This window comes from Dermochelys coriacea, chromosome 2, assembly GCF_009764565.3.
Source record: "Dermochelys coriacea isolate rDerCor1 chromosome 2, rDerCor1.pri.v4, whole genome shotgun sequence".
Classification (NCBI taxonomy): Eukaryota; Metazoa; Chordata; order Testudines; family Dermochelyidae; genus Dermochelys; species Dermochelys coriacea.
In genome coordinates, this window is record NC_050069.1 from 256,876,777 (window position 1) to 256,889,635 (window position 12,859).

General features: G+C 55.3%; 1 protein-coding gene across 7 annotated transcripts in view; it reads left to right on the plus strand.

Moving 5' to 3' along the window:
• XYLB (xylulokinase) overlaps positions 1-12,859 on the plus strand; it is a 168,445-nt gene that overhangs the window by 8,688 nt on the left and 146,898 nt on the right. For 6 of the 7 annotated variants that reach the window (XM_038392483.2, XM_043509698.1, XM_043509699.1 and 3 more), the window contains exon 2: positions 12,102-12,184. In XM_038392483.2, the coding sequence (XP_038248411.1) occupies positions 12,102-12,184 (83 nt within the window). Of the gene's footprint in view, positions 1-1,877; positions 2,235-12,101; positions 12,185-12,859 lie in introns of those variants that run through there. The other variant, XM_038392489.2, reaches the window with a different exon arrangement.

Below are 12,859 nucleotides of genomic sequence, written 5' to 3' on the forward strand. Positions count from 1 at the left end.
GTTGTATCATTATACAGGTCTGGGCAGTGGTTGCAGAACTTTAAGATGCTCAAGGCCACTTCCTGGAACTGTATGCGGAACTTGCCCCAGTCCTTCAGTGTAGAGACACTAAAATGAGATATGCATTCATGGTGGAGAAGTGAGTGGCAATTGCTATGTAGAAACTGACAATGCCCGACTGCTACCGATCAGTCGCAAACCAGTTTGGAGTCGGGAAATCCACCGTGAGGGTTGCTGTGATGCAAGTGTGCAGGGCCATTAATTGCCTCTTACTAAGAAGGACTAGGACTCTGGGCAATGTGCATGAAATAGTGGATGGTTTTTCAGCAATGGGGTTCCCTAACTGTGGTGGGGCGATAGATGGCACACATATTCCTATTTTGGCCTGAAATCACTTTGCCCCAGAGTACATCAACAGAAAGAACTACTTTTCTATGGTATTGCAAGCACTTGGGGATCACCAGGGTCATTTCACTGACATCAATATAGGCTGGTCAGGGAAGGTGCATGACACACTCTTCTTTAGGAACACAGGTCTATACAGGAAGCTGCAAGCAGGGACTTTCTTTCCAAACCAGAGGATTACCATTGGGGATGTGGAAATGCCAATAGCGATCCTGGGAGACCCAGCCTACCCCATGCTCGCGTGGCTCATGCCCAGCCATTTTGACATCAGTAAGGAGTACTTCAACAACAGGCTCAGCAGGTACAGAATGACCGCTGAGTGTGCCTTTGACTGTTTGAAGGGTCACTGGTGCTGTCTCAGGAGGTTAAACCTCAGGGAGGATAATATCCCCATAGTCATAGCTGCCTGCTGAATTTAAATAGACAGATATCAGGGCTATAAGAGAGGCTCAGTGGGGACCTATTTGGCTCAGGGAGGTTTTGAAGGAGTGTTTAAACACAGAGTCATAGTAATGTGTGTTGCTGTAATGTGTTGAGCCTGGCATTGTTTTTTGGCACCATGCTATGAACCCTGTAATGATTGCTGTGTGCACTACTGTAACAAGGCAAATGCACCTATTGCTATTATCTGTGAATGACAGTATCTGTCACCATATTTTGGAGAATAATAAAGAGTCAGTTTCCATAAGTAGATTTTTATTCCTCAGCCATGCAAGCATACCTATGTAATGCTGAGGTAAACTTCATACATACATGGTAAAGTATCTTTTTAAAAGGAAAGTGTGACACTCACCCCTGCAGCATCTCTTGCTGGTCTTCTAGGGAATTAGCATTCCAGCCTCCAGAGTGCCCTCTGCAGGCCAGTGTCCCGCTGGCTCCAGGTCCCTCCTGGACCCTGGTGCCCCTTTTTACCAAGGTTGCTGCCCCCTGGCAGTATCCTCACAGTCACTGGGTCTCCCCTCCCTGGGGAATGCCCACCCACTCTCCCCACCTTGCCTCAGTCTTTGGCTACTCCCAGTCACCATTGAGCTCTCACACACTAGGGCAGACTGCAGCGTATAAGCCAATCGTCACAGGCAAGGGGGGTTTGGACCTGCTGCCTCTGCCTGACTTTGGGCTGCCCCCTGCAACCCCAGTACCTATCTAGCCTTACACTAAGCCTGCAGCCTGGGGGGGTTTCCAGACTGGAACACTCCAGCTCCCTTGGCCTTTCCCCAGACCTGCTCTATCTCAGGTACTCTAGTATGCTCCCCAGTAGCCACAGCCAGGCCTATCTCTATGCCCAACTAGAGAAGACTATCTGTTCTTGGCCCACTGCCCTCTTATAAAGGCCAGCTGAACCCTGATTGGGGCGTGGCCACAGCTGAGCCTGCTTCCCCCATTTAGCCTGGGAACTGCTTGCTCCCAGCCACAGCCCTCTCCCAGGGCTGTTTTAAACCCCTCCAGATAGGAGTGGGTGACTATCCTGCTACAGGAGGAAGAGATCAGTCTACTTAGGCTGTTCTGGTGGCTGGAGCTCTCTCCCTTCCTGGGCTGCTACTGCTGGTGTTTGGAGCTTCCCTCCCTGGGCTATTGCTACTGGCTGGAGCTCTCTGCCTCCTGGAGGGCCACTACTGGCTGAGACCCATTCTGGGAGCTGCTACTATGGGGAGGGGGGGCTTGCTGGCCTGCTCCCCCATCCCCACCCCTCTGGAGGGAGGAGATGTGAGGACCCCACCACCATTGTTACCTCTTCTACCTGGGTCCTCACCTGGCTGGCCGCTGTCTGCTTGCTGCTTCTGCTGCTCCTTGCTGCCTTGTTGAGGAGGAGGAGGAGGAGGAAGACTGCTGTGAGCAATTTGTGGAGGGGGTTGGTTATTGGATTGAGTGACTTGAACAGCTGTGCTCTTGGGGTGGTGGTAGCCTTTTGTTGCTGTGGGGGGCCAGGGAGAGGTATGGAGCCCTCCCCCAGTCCTGCTGCCCTCCACCACATCTTTGCTGCCACCACCACCACCCCTTTTTGCCACCGCCCCCTCCACCAACCCAGTTGACCATCAACATCTGCTGCTTGCCCCTTGATGGGGCTGCTTGCTTCTTTGCCCACTAACATCTGGGACTGTTTCCAGCAGTGATCAAGGACAGGCATGAGCCCCACAAGTGCTCCCCCCTCTTTTTTTTTTTTTTGGGACTTGGCCCCCCCTCCCTCAGTTGCATTGGATGGGGGGGCCTCCCTGTTACCCCCCCCAGCCCAGTTTTTTTCCCCCCTCTCTTCCTACCATAGCTCCCTGGAACATTTTTCCCTGGTTGTTTGCCTGTCCCACCCTGGCCCCATCCTAGATTCCTGGGTTTGTTAGTGTGCCTGCCCTGCCCCAACTCTTGCAGGTTTGTTACTTTGCCTGTCCTGCCCTTCCCCAGGAGTTTGGTTCCCTCCCCCTTGTGCTCTACTCACCCTGTCCTCACTTGTTCGCTGTTCCCCCTGACTCCTGCCCCGTCCAACCAGCAGTTTGGTATGACCATGTCCCCTTTCGGAGCACTTATGCCCGCCCCCTCCTCTTTAAGTTGTTTACCCTGATCACTGCACCTCCCCTTATGCAATTGTAGTCCTTCCCTGTCTGAGTGCGGGTGGAGCAGCCAGTGCCCCACCCTGCACCTGTGATTGTCCCCCTCTCTTTTGTTGTCCCTATGTTCTCCTGCTGTTAACACCTTCCTCTCCTGCCTGCAGCCTAGCAGGGAGGAGTGGTTGCTTCTTCCCTTCCACCGGTGCCCCCTTACAATCCCCCCCACGCTGGTACCCTCCTTCCTGCATACAGTCTAGGAGGGAGGAGTGGTTGGCCCTGTCCCATCTTCCCTATTCCCAATACCGTGTTTGCTGGACCCTCCTCCCTGCCTGTCGTCTTGTGCGGAGGAGTGGTTGTCCATTGTTCCACCCCAAATTTAGGGCCTCCTCCTGCCTCTTTCCACTATGGAGGAGGACCCTGCCCCTGGCCCCACCCCGTTCCTGTTCCTGCTCCTGCTCCTGCCCCTACTGCTCCTATAGTTTCCCAATTGCCACCGCCCTTGCCCGCCCCAGCGGCTACCCTCTCGGCCACCACTAGCCCAGACTCCGCCGCTGCCATGGCTGCCCCTTCCACCAGCAAAAAGGGCCAGGGGAATAAAAAGGGCAAGGCTCCTGCCCGGAAAACACAACCTCCTGTTGTCGGGACCACGGCAGGGAGGGCAGCCCCACCATCTGCCACGGCCCCTTCCTCCCCAGCCATTCCCTCCAACAGCTCTGGAGGCGCTCCATCCCTAGCCCCCAGAGTGTATGCCCAGGTGGCTGCCGCCCCCCCATATGCCGCCACGCTCTCTGCCCCGACTGCTGCCTCGGTACTATTCCTGGCAGCCGGGGCCTCTTCCCCTCTCTGACCAGGAGGCACGGCGTCCGTTGACGAGGGTGGTGGGGCCCAGGGCCGTTGTGGCAGCCTCCAAGATGTATGGTAAGGTTGTGTTCTTCCTAGTGTTGGAGGCTGCCACTCAGGAGGCCGCAGAGAAGGGCATGGCGGTGGGGGGCGTGTTTGTTCCTCTAGAACCTGTGGAGGACTTGGGTGTACGGGTGGTATTGACCTCCGTCCCACCCTTCCTGCCCGATGTTGCCCTGTTGCCTGCCCTCTCCACCCTGGGGAAACCCATCATCAGCCCTCCTGCAGGGCTGCAAGGACCCCGCTCTTCGCCACGTTCTGTCCTTCCGTCAGCAGGTGCAGATTCAAGTGCTGCCGGCGACGCGTGGTGGAGTGGTGCTCAAGGGGTCTTGGTGCCCTATCAGGAGGTCCGTTACCGGACTCATTATTCAACAGGGGAGGCCCGGTGCTTTCTCTGCCAGGCGATGGGGCACGTCCAGAGGGACTGCCCCCTGGCCAGGCCCGGAGGAGCATCCGAGACCCAGGATGGCGCCGGCCCTGTCATTGTTGGCGATCCTGGCAGCCCGGCTGCCACTGCCCCTCCTTCCATGGAGGAGAGGGCAGCAAGACCTGTGCCGGCTGAAGGAGAGAGCCCGCCCCAGGGGGAGGTTTCCCTTCCTCCCGTTGACCTGCCCTTGCCGTCCCGAGTCCCAAAATGATCGCTCTTGCCCCCAGTCCTGCCCCTGCTGACCGTCCCTCCACCTCGGAAGGCTGGGTGCTCATCCGGGGGAAGCGTGGCGCTTGTAAATCACAGGCTCAATCCCTCCCCTCCGACGAAGAGGGAGAGGAGGCCCCCCCGAAAGATGCTGCGGGGGGCTGACGCTGTTGCATCTTCTGCTGCGCCCCTGGATAGAGCCAAGCAGGAGATGCCAGCTATGGCAGCAGATGGAGATGCCACCGCCCCCCTTGTTGAGTCCCCTTCCAAGGAGGCCTCTGTAGGAGTTTTCCGGCCCCTTTGCCATCTGTGACCCCTGCCGCTGTCGATATCGGGGCTATTACTGCCCCGGCTCCTGACGGGGAGGATTCTGGGGCTGTGGGGACTGAATTTACTTCCATATTCGAGGAGATTGAGGCCCTGGGTCTGACTCTGGTCACCCAGGGGGAAGACGACCCCCACCCCCGCCAGCGGGCCTTGATCTAGGCGGCGGCTCAGTTCCACCACCTCCTTCTTCTCCCTGTCCCTCACTTCCAGCTGTAACCCCTGATCTGGTCCTGGGGATGCCCCGGCTCTCCCTATTTGCCTGGCCACGGATGGCACCTCACCTGAGGCTGCAGAGCCCCCAAGCAGTCAGGCCCTGAGCCTGTGGGTGTGCCCTCTAGCACCCAGATGGAGCGGTTGGCCCCTCCTCCGGAGGGGGGCCCCACTGAAGTTTCCATAGTGCCTGACGCTGTGGCTGTGGGTGACATGTTTCTCACTGCTCCCGTGCCCGGCGTCAGTGAAGGCCCATCTCTAACCCCCATCCCGTTGTCCCCAATCCTGGCTGAAAGGAGCTGCACCCAGATAGCCCGGCTGCTGGGGACCATGAACCCATCAGTGTCCCCGCTCCTGTTCCTGCCCCTGCTCCCAACCCCTTTCCTGCCCCGATCCCAATATTAGCCCTTGTCCCTGCTCCTGCCCCTTCCGTTCTCGTCTCTACCCCGATCCTATTTCCGTTCCCAATGAGTCGCTTGCCCCCTTCCCCACCACCTCCCATGTTATTGCCGCCCCCAAGGTTGTCTCGTTTCCTCTGTCTACGGACAATTCTCGGGGGGTGGTTTTCACGTCCCCTCTTCCCAACATCATGGGGGCTGCACTATTCCCTCCACTGCCCCCTCCTGTGTCGGGGATGGGGACGGGCTTCCTGATGCAACCGTGCCGGGGTTCTGCTCCATGCTTGCCCATCCCTGCAGGCCGTGAAGATCTTTTGGGGCCTCACCAGAGGATGCCAGCGGGTTGGCTGCCGTGTCCCCCTCTGTGCTGAGAGAAGAACTGTGGCTCAAAGGGTAAAGAGCAGCTCACTCTCCAGTGCTGGGGGGACTTCCACCGCATCCTCCAGGCCATGAAGGGCCTTTTGGGGGAGGGGAGCGGCCTACCGGCAGGCCCGTAAGTTCCACGACTCCCTGATGACCTTTGGGTCAAACATGGGTTGTTGCAGGGCCCGCTGGAGGCCGTTGATCCCCCTGCCCATGAGGATTTGCCCCAGTCCTCCCTATGAAGGACACCATCTTTGCTATGCTGAACACTAGGGGCTGTAGTGTGGGTCTCTGCAAGAGCCAGGTGCTCTCCTTGCTTCGGGAGGGGAGGTACTCTGTGATCTTCCTGCAGGAGACCCACATGGCTCCAGCTGTCGAGGCTAGCTGGTGGCTGGAGTGGGGGGGATGAGGTTTACTTTAGCCACCTCGGTGCCTGTTTGGCTGGGGTGGCCACCCTGTTCTCCCCTGAGCTACAGCCCGAGGTGCTGGGGGTAGCTGAGGTCGTGCCGCGTTGCCTGTTGCACGTCCGGGCCTGCGTGGAGGGGCTGATATTAAACCTGGTCAATGTTTACGCCCCGAACGCGGGCCCGGAATGAGTGTGTTTCTATCGGCAGGCGTTGGCCTTCCTCGGCACTCTGGATCCTCACGAGTGCCTGGTCCTGGGTGGGGACTTCAACACCACCCTCGAAGACTGGGACCGCTCAGGAGTTGAGACATCCCAGGCAGCCACGGGTGTCCTCAGGGAGATCATGGATCACCACTCCCTGGTGGACGTCTGGCACGACCACCACCTGGACGACTATGTTACCTTTACTTATGTCCGGGTGGATGGGGATCGGTTGCACCACTTCTAGTTGGCCTGCATTTACATTTTGCATTTCCATCTGGCATGAGCCTACACCTCCGGCATCTGGCTGGCCCCGTTCTTGGATCACCATTTGGTGACCGTGACAGCCTCTCTCAGTTTGGGGAGGCTGGGGCCAGACTATTGGCATTTTAATAACAGATTTCTGGAGAACGTGGACTTCGTGGTATCCTTCTGGGAGTTCTGGCAGGGACAGCGGTGTGCCTTTCCCTTGGTGAAGCGGTGGTGGGATGTGGAGAAGGTGCGTGCAGCTGCCGCAACTACACTTGGGGCATCCCCCGGCGGAAGGATGCGGTGATAGGGCAGTTGGAGTGGGTGGTTTTAGAGCTAGAGAGGCGTCTCGCCTCCGGCCCTGAGAATCCATCCCTCCGCACAGTGTACCGGGAGAAGCGGGAGGTGCTCCGGGCCCTGGAGGACCATCGAGCCCAGGGCGCATTTGTTGGATCCTGCATCTGCCTCCTTCAGGAGATGGATCACGGCTCCCACTTCTTCTACGCCCTGGAGAAAAGGAGGGGGGCCAAAAAGCGTGTCACCTGCCTCCTGGTGGAGGACCCCCCCTCACAGATCCGGAGGAGATGCGTGGAAGGGCCAGAGCGTTCTACGCTAACCTTTTCTCCCCGGATCCGACCGACGCCGATGACTGCAGGGTGCTCTGGACCAAACTCCCGACGGTCAGCGCGGGCAACCGAGACCAGCTGGAGCTGCCTCTCTCTCTGGCCAAGCTCTCGGAAGCCTTCTGTTGCATGCCCACTAATAAACCTCCAGGCATGGACAGGCTGATTGTGGAGTTCTACCATGTGTTCTGAGATGTCCTTGGCCCAGACCTTGTCATTGTCTAGGCAGAGTCCTTGCAAAGTGGGGTCCTCCCTCTCTTGTGCAGGCAAGCTGTGCTCATCTTATTGCCGAAGAAGGGGGACCTCCACTACCTATGGAATTGGCATCCCATCTCTCTTCTCAGCATGGACTACATAGTTGTAGCGAAGGCCATCTCACTGCTGTTGGGGTCCACGCTGGTGGACGTGGTCCATCCCGACCAGACCTACACCGTCCCAGGCCGGACCATCTTTGACAACTTGTATTTGGTCTGGGACCTCTTGGAGCTGGGGCGTAGGAATGGTCTATCGTTCACCTTCCTATCCCTGGACCAGGAGAAGGCATTCGACAGGGTGGACCACAGGTATCTCCTGGGCACCCTGCGGACATTTGGTTTCGGGCCCCAGGTTGCTGACTTTCTCCAGGTGCTGTATGTCGACGCAGAGTGTCTGGTCAGGCTTAACTGGACCCTGACCGAGCCGGTCAGCTTCGGGCGGGGAATACGGCAGGGGTGCCCCCTCTCGGACCAGCTGTATGCTCTGGCGATCGAGCCCTTCCTCCAGAGGAGGTTGATGGGGTTGGCGGGAGCCAGAGCTGCGGCTGGTCCTGTCAGCGTACGCCGATGACGTGGTCCAGGACCTGGATGACCTGGTGCGGGTGGAGGCCTGCCAGGCCATTTACTCAGCGGTGGCCTCCTGTCCGGGTCAACTGGGTCAAGAGCTCTGGCCTGGTAGTCGGGGATGGGTGGCAGGCTAGCTCCCTCCCACCCACGCTTCAAGCCATCCGGTGGAGCGTGGGTCTGCTGCTCTATCTTGGCATTTATCTATCCACCACACATCTTTCTCTGCCGGAGAACTGGTAGGATTTGGAGGCCAGGATGGGTGAGCAGCTGCAGAGATGGACCGGAATGTTCCGGTGTCTCTCCCTGCGAGGGAGGGCATTGGTGCTGAACCAACTGGTCCTGTCCATGCTCTGGCACAGACTCAACATCCTGAGCCCAGCCCCAAGATCCTGGCCAGGCTCCAGATGATGGCTCTGGAGTTCTTCTGGCTGGGGTTGCACTGGGTCTCTGCGGAGGCTCTGAGTCCTCCCCTGGAGGAGGGAGGACAGGGCCTGGTTTGCTTGCGCAGCCAGGTCCATGTCTTCCGCCTCCAGGCCCTGCAGAGGCTCCTTGACAGTGCAGGTAGTCCGGCGTGGAGCATGTTGGTGCACACCTTCCTCCGCCGCATCCAAGGGCTCCGATATGACCAGCAGCTTTTTTTTTTTTTTCCTCCATCTGAGAGGACTTCCGCAAGACCTCTCTGAGCTGCTGGTCTTCTACCAGGACCTCCTCTGGATCTGGAAGCTTTTTTTGGCAACCAGGTCATTTGTGGCCACCGAGGGATTAGACCTCCTCGCGGAGCCCCGCTACACAATCTCGATCTCCATGTGCAGGTGGCGGAGTCTCCCTCAGTGTGTCAGAGGTTGGTCCTGGCAGAAACCACCAGAGTTGGAGACTTCCTGGACTACGACGGGGGATTGGGTGGAGCCCCGTGCGCTCGACGACGCATGGCGCTTTCCACCCTTCCGACCCCTAGGCGTGTACTCCAGGAGGTGAAGGCCGCCTTATCACGCGATTCTCTCGCTTTCCTGCAGCGAGCCCTGCGAGAGGGCATTCCCCACTCACCCCCGGCCCTCAGGACACTTTTCTTGGGCCCCTGTTCCACGAGCCCCCTGGCCTTCCCGCTCCCACACTCCGAGCCGGCTGCATACCCTGCAGCTGGTCTGGTTTCGAACCATGCCCAGAAACCATCTGTACACGCTCGTGCTCCATACATTGCATTTCCTCACCCTCATGTCCCACCCCGACACCAAATGGCAGGTCTGTCTTCCACCTAAAGAGGGTGAGGAGTCCCAATGGGCTAGCCTTTATTCCACCTTGGTCCCACGGCCCGCTGGGGACCACTAGTTGGTGGCTCCTTCATGGAGCCATGAGCATGGGTGTGCACCTGGTGCGGTTCACCCCTACACCTGAGGCCTGCCCTTTTTGTGGCATGAGGGAGAACCTGGCGCATGCCTCTATTCCGGCTCCTCCAGAACCTCTTGTTGAGGTTCTGGCTGCACTTCTCCCCACACTTGTTCCTCTTTGCCTACCCTATCCATGGCCCCACGAAGTCACAAGACCTCCTCGTCAACCTCCTCCTGGCTCTGGCCAAAGTCTCCATCTATAATACCAGGAGGAGGATGTTGGACGAGGGGGTGCTCTGCGACTGCAGGGCTTATTTCCGTTCCTCCCTAGTTTCACACATCTGGGCAGAGTAGGCAGTGTCTTCTGGCTCCCTCGACAGCTTTGAGGAGCAGGGGGCGCTGTCCGAGTTTCTCTGCTTGGTGTCCCCATCCGGTATCTTCATTTTGAACCTCGGATCTACTCTCCAATCCCTTTTTTTCATTAGTTGTCCCCCACAATCAGTTGGTCCCTGGTCCAGTGGTACCTCCCGCTAGGCTGGGGGAGGGGCCTTTAGCAGCGGGTGGGCTTGCGCCCACCCACTTCCCAGGTTTTTCCAATATGACCCCACTCCAGGAAGGAACAGGGAATTCACAAGTACATATATCTATAATGCTGTCACAGCTGGGCATATGAGGGGCTATCGTGTTTAATCTCCCATGGAATGGAGTACCTTGGGTATTGCTGCAGTCTCAGAAGATGCATGTGGCACCATTTTCCACAGGTGGTGGTGATTGTAGTTGATACTCCACTCCTGAGGGTAACCAAGGCTGCAAGGGAGCAGCTTCTGCATGCATCTGGCTGCAGACCAGGTCTGTATGCTGCTAACCTGTGTGCTGCAATGGTGCTTGCTGAAGTAATTGCAGAGTGGCATGGTAAAGTGTCCTACTGCCGGGGGAGAAACAAGGTAGCCCTCCCAAGATACCGTTGGCAAAGGATTGCAGATTTACCTCCAGGAAAGTTTCCTAGAGATCTGAGCCGTAGCTCACGAAAGCTTATGCTCAAATTTGTTAGTCTCTAAGGTGCCAGAAGTACTCCTTTTCTTTTTGCGAATACAGACTAACACGGCTGCTACTCTGAAACCTGTCATAGAGATCTTTATGGAGGATTCACAGGACATCCCGGTGTGCATAAACAAACTGTTCTGTAGGGCCCCCTCTGCCTAGCTGTACAGGGGTATGAGAAGCAGATAGCAACTGTACCTGTGTGGTTATTTCATTACCTCTTCTAGCTTGATTAAAAAAGTGCATGAGGAAATGTGTCCATGCAGTGTTGAAGCAAAACGAATACTTACCAGAGGTTTCCTCCCCTGCATCAGGCTCACCATAGCTGGAGTGCTGAGAGTGGCTAGTCCCCCATCCTTCTCCTCCTCCATTTCCTCCTCCATCATGTCATCCTTTGGGTTCACTCTGGTGGCCTGTGACTTCAGCCCCCAAAGTATCCACGGGAGCTTGGTGGTGGAGGATGGTTTGCTGCTGACGATGGCATGCAGCTCCTTGTAGAAGTGGCATGTCTGAAGCTTCGCACCAGGATGACTATTTGCCTCCCTTGCCTTCTGATATGCCTGCTTCAGCTCTTGGGTTTTTATGCAGCACTGCTGTGTGTCCTTATTGTAGCTCTTCTCCTTCATGTCCCGAGTGATCTGGCCATAGTTGTCAAAGTTCCTGCAGTTGGAGCAGAGCTGTAACTGCACAGCCTTCTCTTCCCCACAGACCTTGGAGATCCACCACCTCCAGCGTACACCAGGCAGAACCGTGTTTGCTGCATGGAGCCAGCACAGTCCACTGGGCAGTAGCTATGTTAGCTCTCCACCCTGAGCAAATAGGAAGAACAATTTCAAAATTTCCCAAGGCTTTAAAAGAGGAGGGGGTGCATACCTGTTTACCTGGCTGCAGGGCAGCGGAGTTCAAAACAGTGACCTGAGTGGTCATGGTGGGCATTGTGGGACACCTCCTGGAGGCCACTTGGGTCGACGTAAGCAATGCAGTGTCTACACTGACAATGCATCACCTTAGGTTAACATAGTTAAGTGCTACGCCTCTTGCTGAGGTGGTTTTATTAGGTCGGCATAGTGGGTGAGTTGCAGCGGTGGGAGGAGCATTGTAGTGTGTACACCTCCATAGTTAGGTCGATGTAAGCTGCCTTACATTGACTTTGTTGTGCAGACAAGGCCTTGCATTTTTGTTAAGTGAAATCTGAGATTCTGGAGAGCAAGGTAGCACTTCAGAGAAGTGCTGATATGGTGCATGGACATACAATGGCTGTTTCTGAACCTTGCTGGTATTATACAAATGACAATTGTCCAGGAAAAAAAAAATCTTCCCATCAGTGATTGGAAAGCTTTTCCTTATGTATGTGGGGCCTAAACTGCTCAAGTCTGCATAATTTAAGCTGTCGTTTTAAAACTGTTTCTCATTTATACAGTTGCTAAGATAAACTTCTAAATGTGAACCAGATATTACTGATGTAGCATTGCCTTCCTGATTCTGAAGCTAGCCAGCTGCAGTGCTTTGCTTATAGTAATTTTGGGTACCCAGCTTGAGACACCTTGAAGGGGCCTGGTTTTCAGAAATTGCTGAGAACCCACTCTTTACAAACCGTCCTCCTTTTGAAAATGTAGGCCTACATTTTTGTTAACTTTTGATTTTTTTTTTTTTTTTTTCAGCTTAAAGTTATTGCCATTGATGAGCAGCTGAGAGTCATCTATGAGGATAACATTCATTTTGACAAAGACCTTCCGGAATTTGGGTATTTTTTTTTTTTTTTTTTGAACTTTATTCAGTTAGTGTGATGTTCAGTCCAATGTGGTGTACCTTTGAAGGACCTTTACCCCAGTTACACCCCATGGATCTACTGAGTGTGGAGGCATGAACAGAGTTTCCAGCTTGTCTCTGTGTGTGGTATTTGGCAACACTGCAAAGGTGATGTAAATGCTTGTGACATTTAGTGCTTTTCTTAAAGCCTCATCTCCTGGAATCCTCTGATTGCAGGAGAAGCTCCGCTTTTATTTAAGAAAAGATGTTAGCTTTCATGGTTGTGGCAAAAAACTTGAAAACATGAAATGAGTGCATTCTAAAAGACCAGAAACTGAAAAGCAAATACCAAGTGCCCCCTAATTTATAATTTTTTTTTAAAAGATCCTGATTTTTAAGCCAATCTCATGAGTTTTTGGGGATGTCTGATTTTTGAAAATTGAGTGTTGGCAATACTGCCTTTGTGTTTGGGAAGGGGATGCTATGCCAACTCCAAATAAGGTTTGGAAAGGACCTTTGGGAATGTGGTGGAGTAGATCCATTGACCAAAAATGCTCTCAGGGGATGTAGGAGGGTAGTGCCTGCTATTCCAATCTGTAGTCTGGAGTGTGTACGTTCCATCTTGCAAGCTCACAGACTTTTCGCATAAAACCTGTTTGCTCAAATTTTA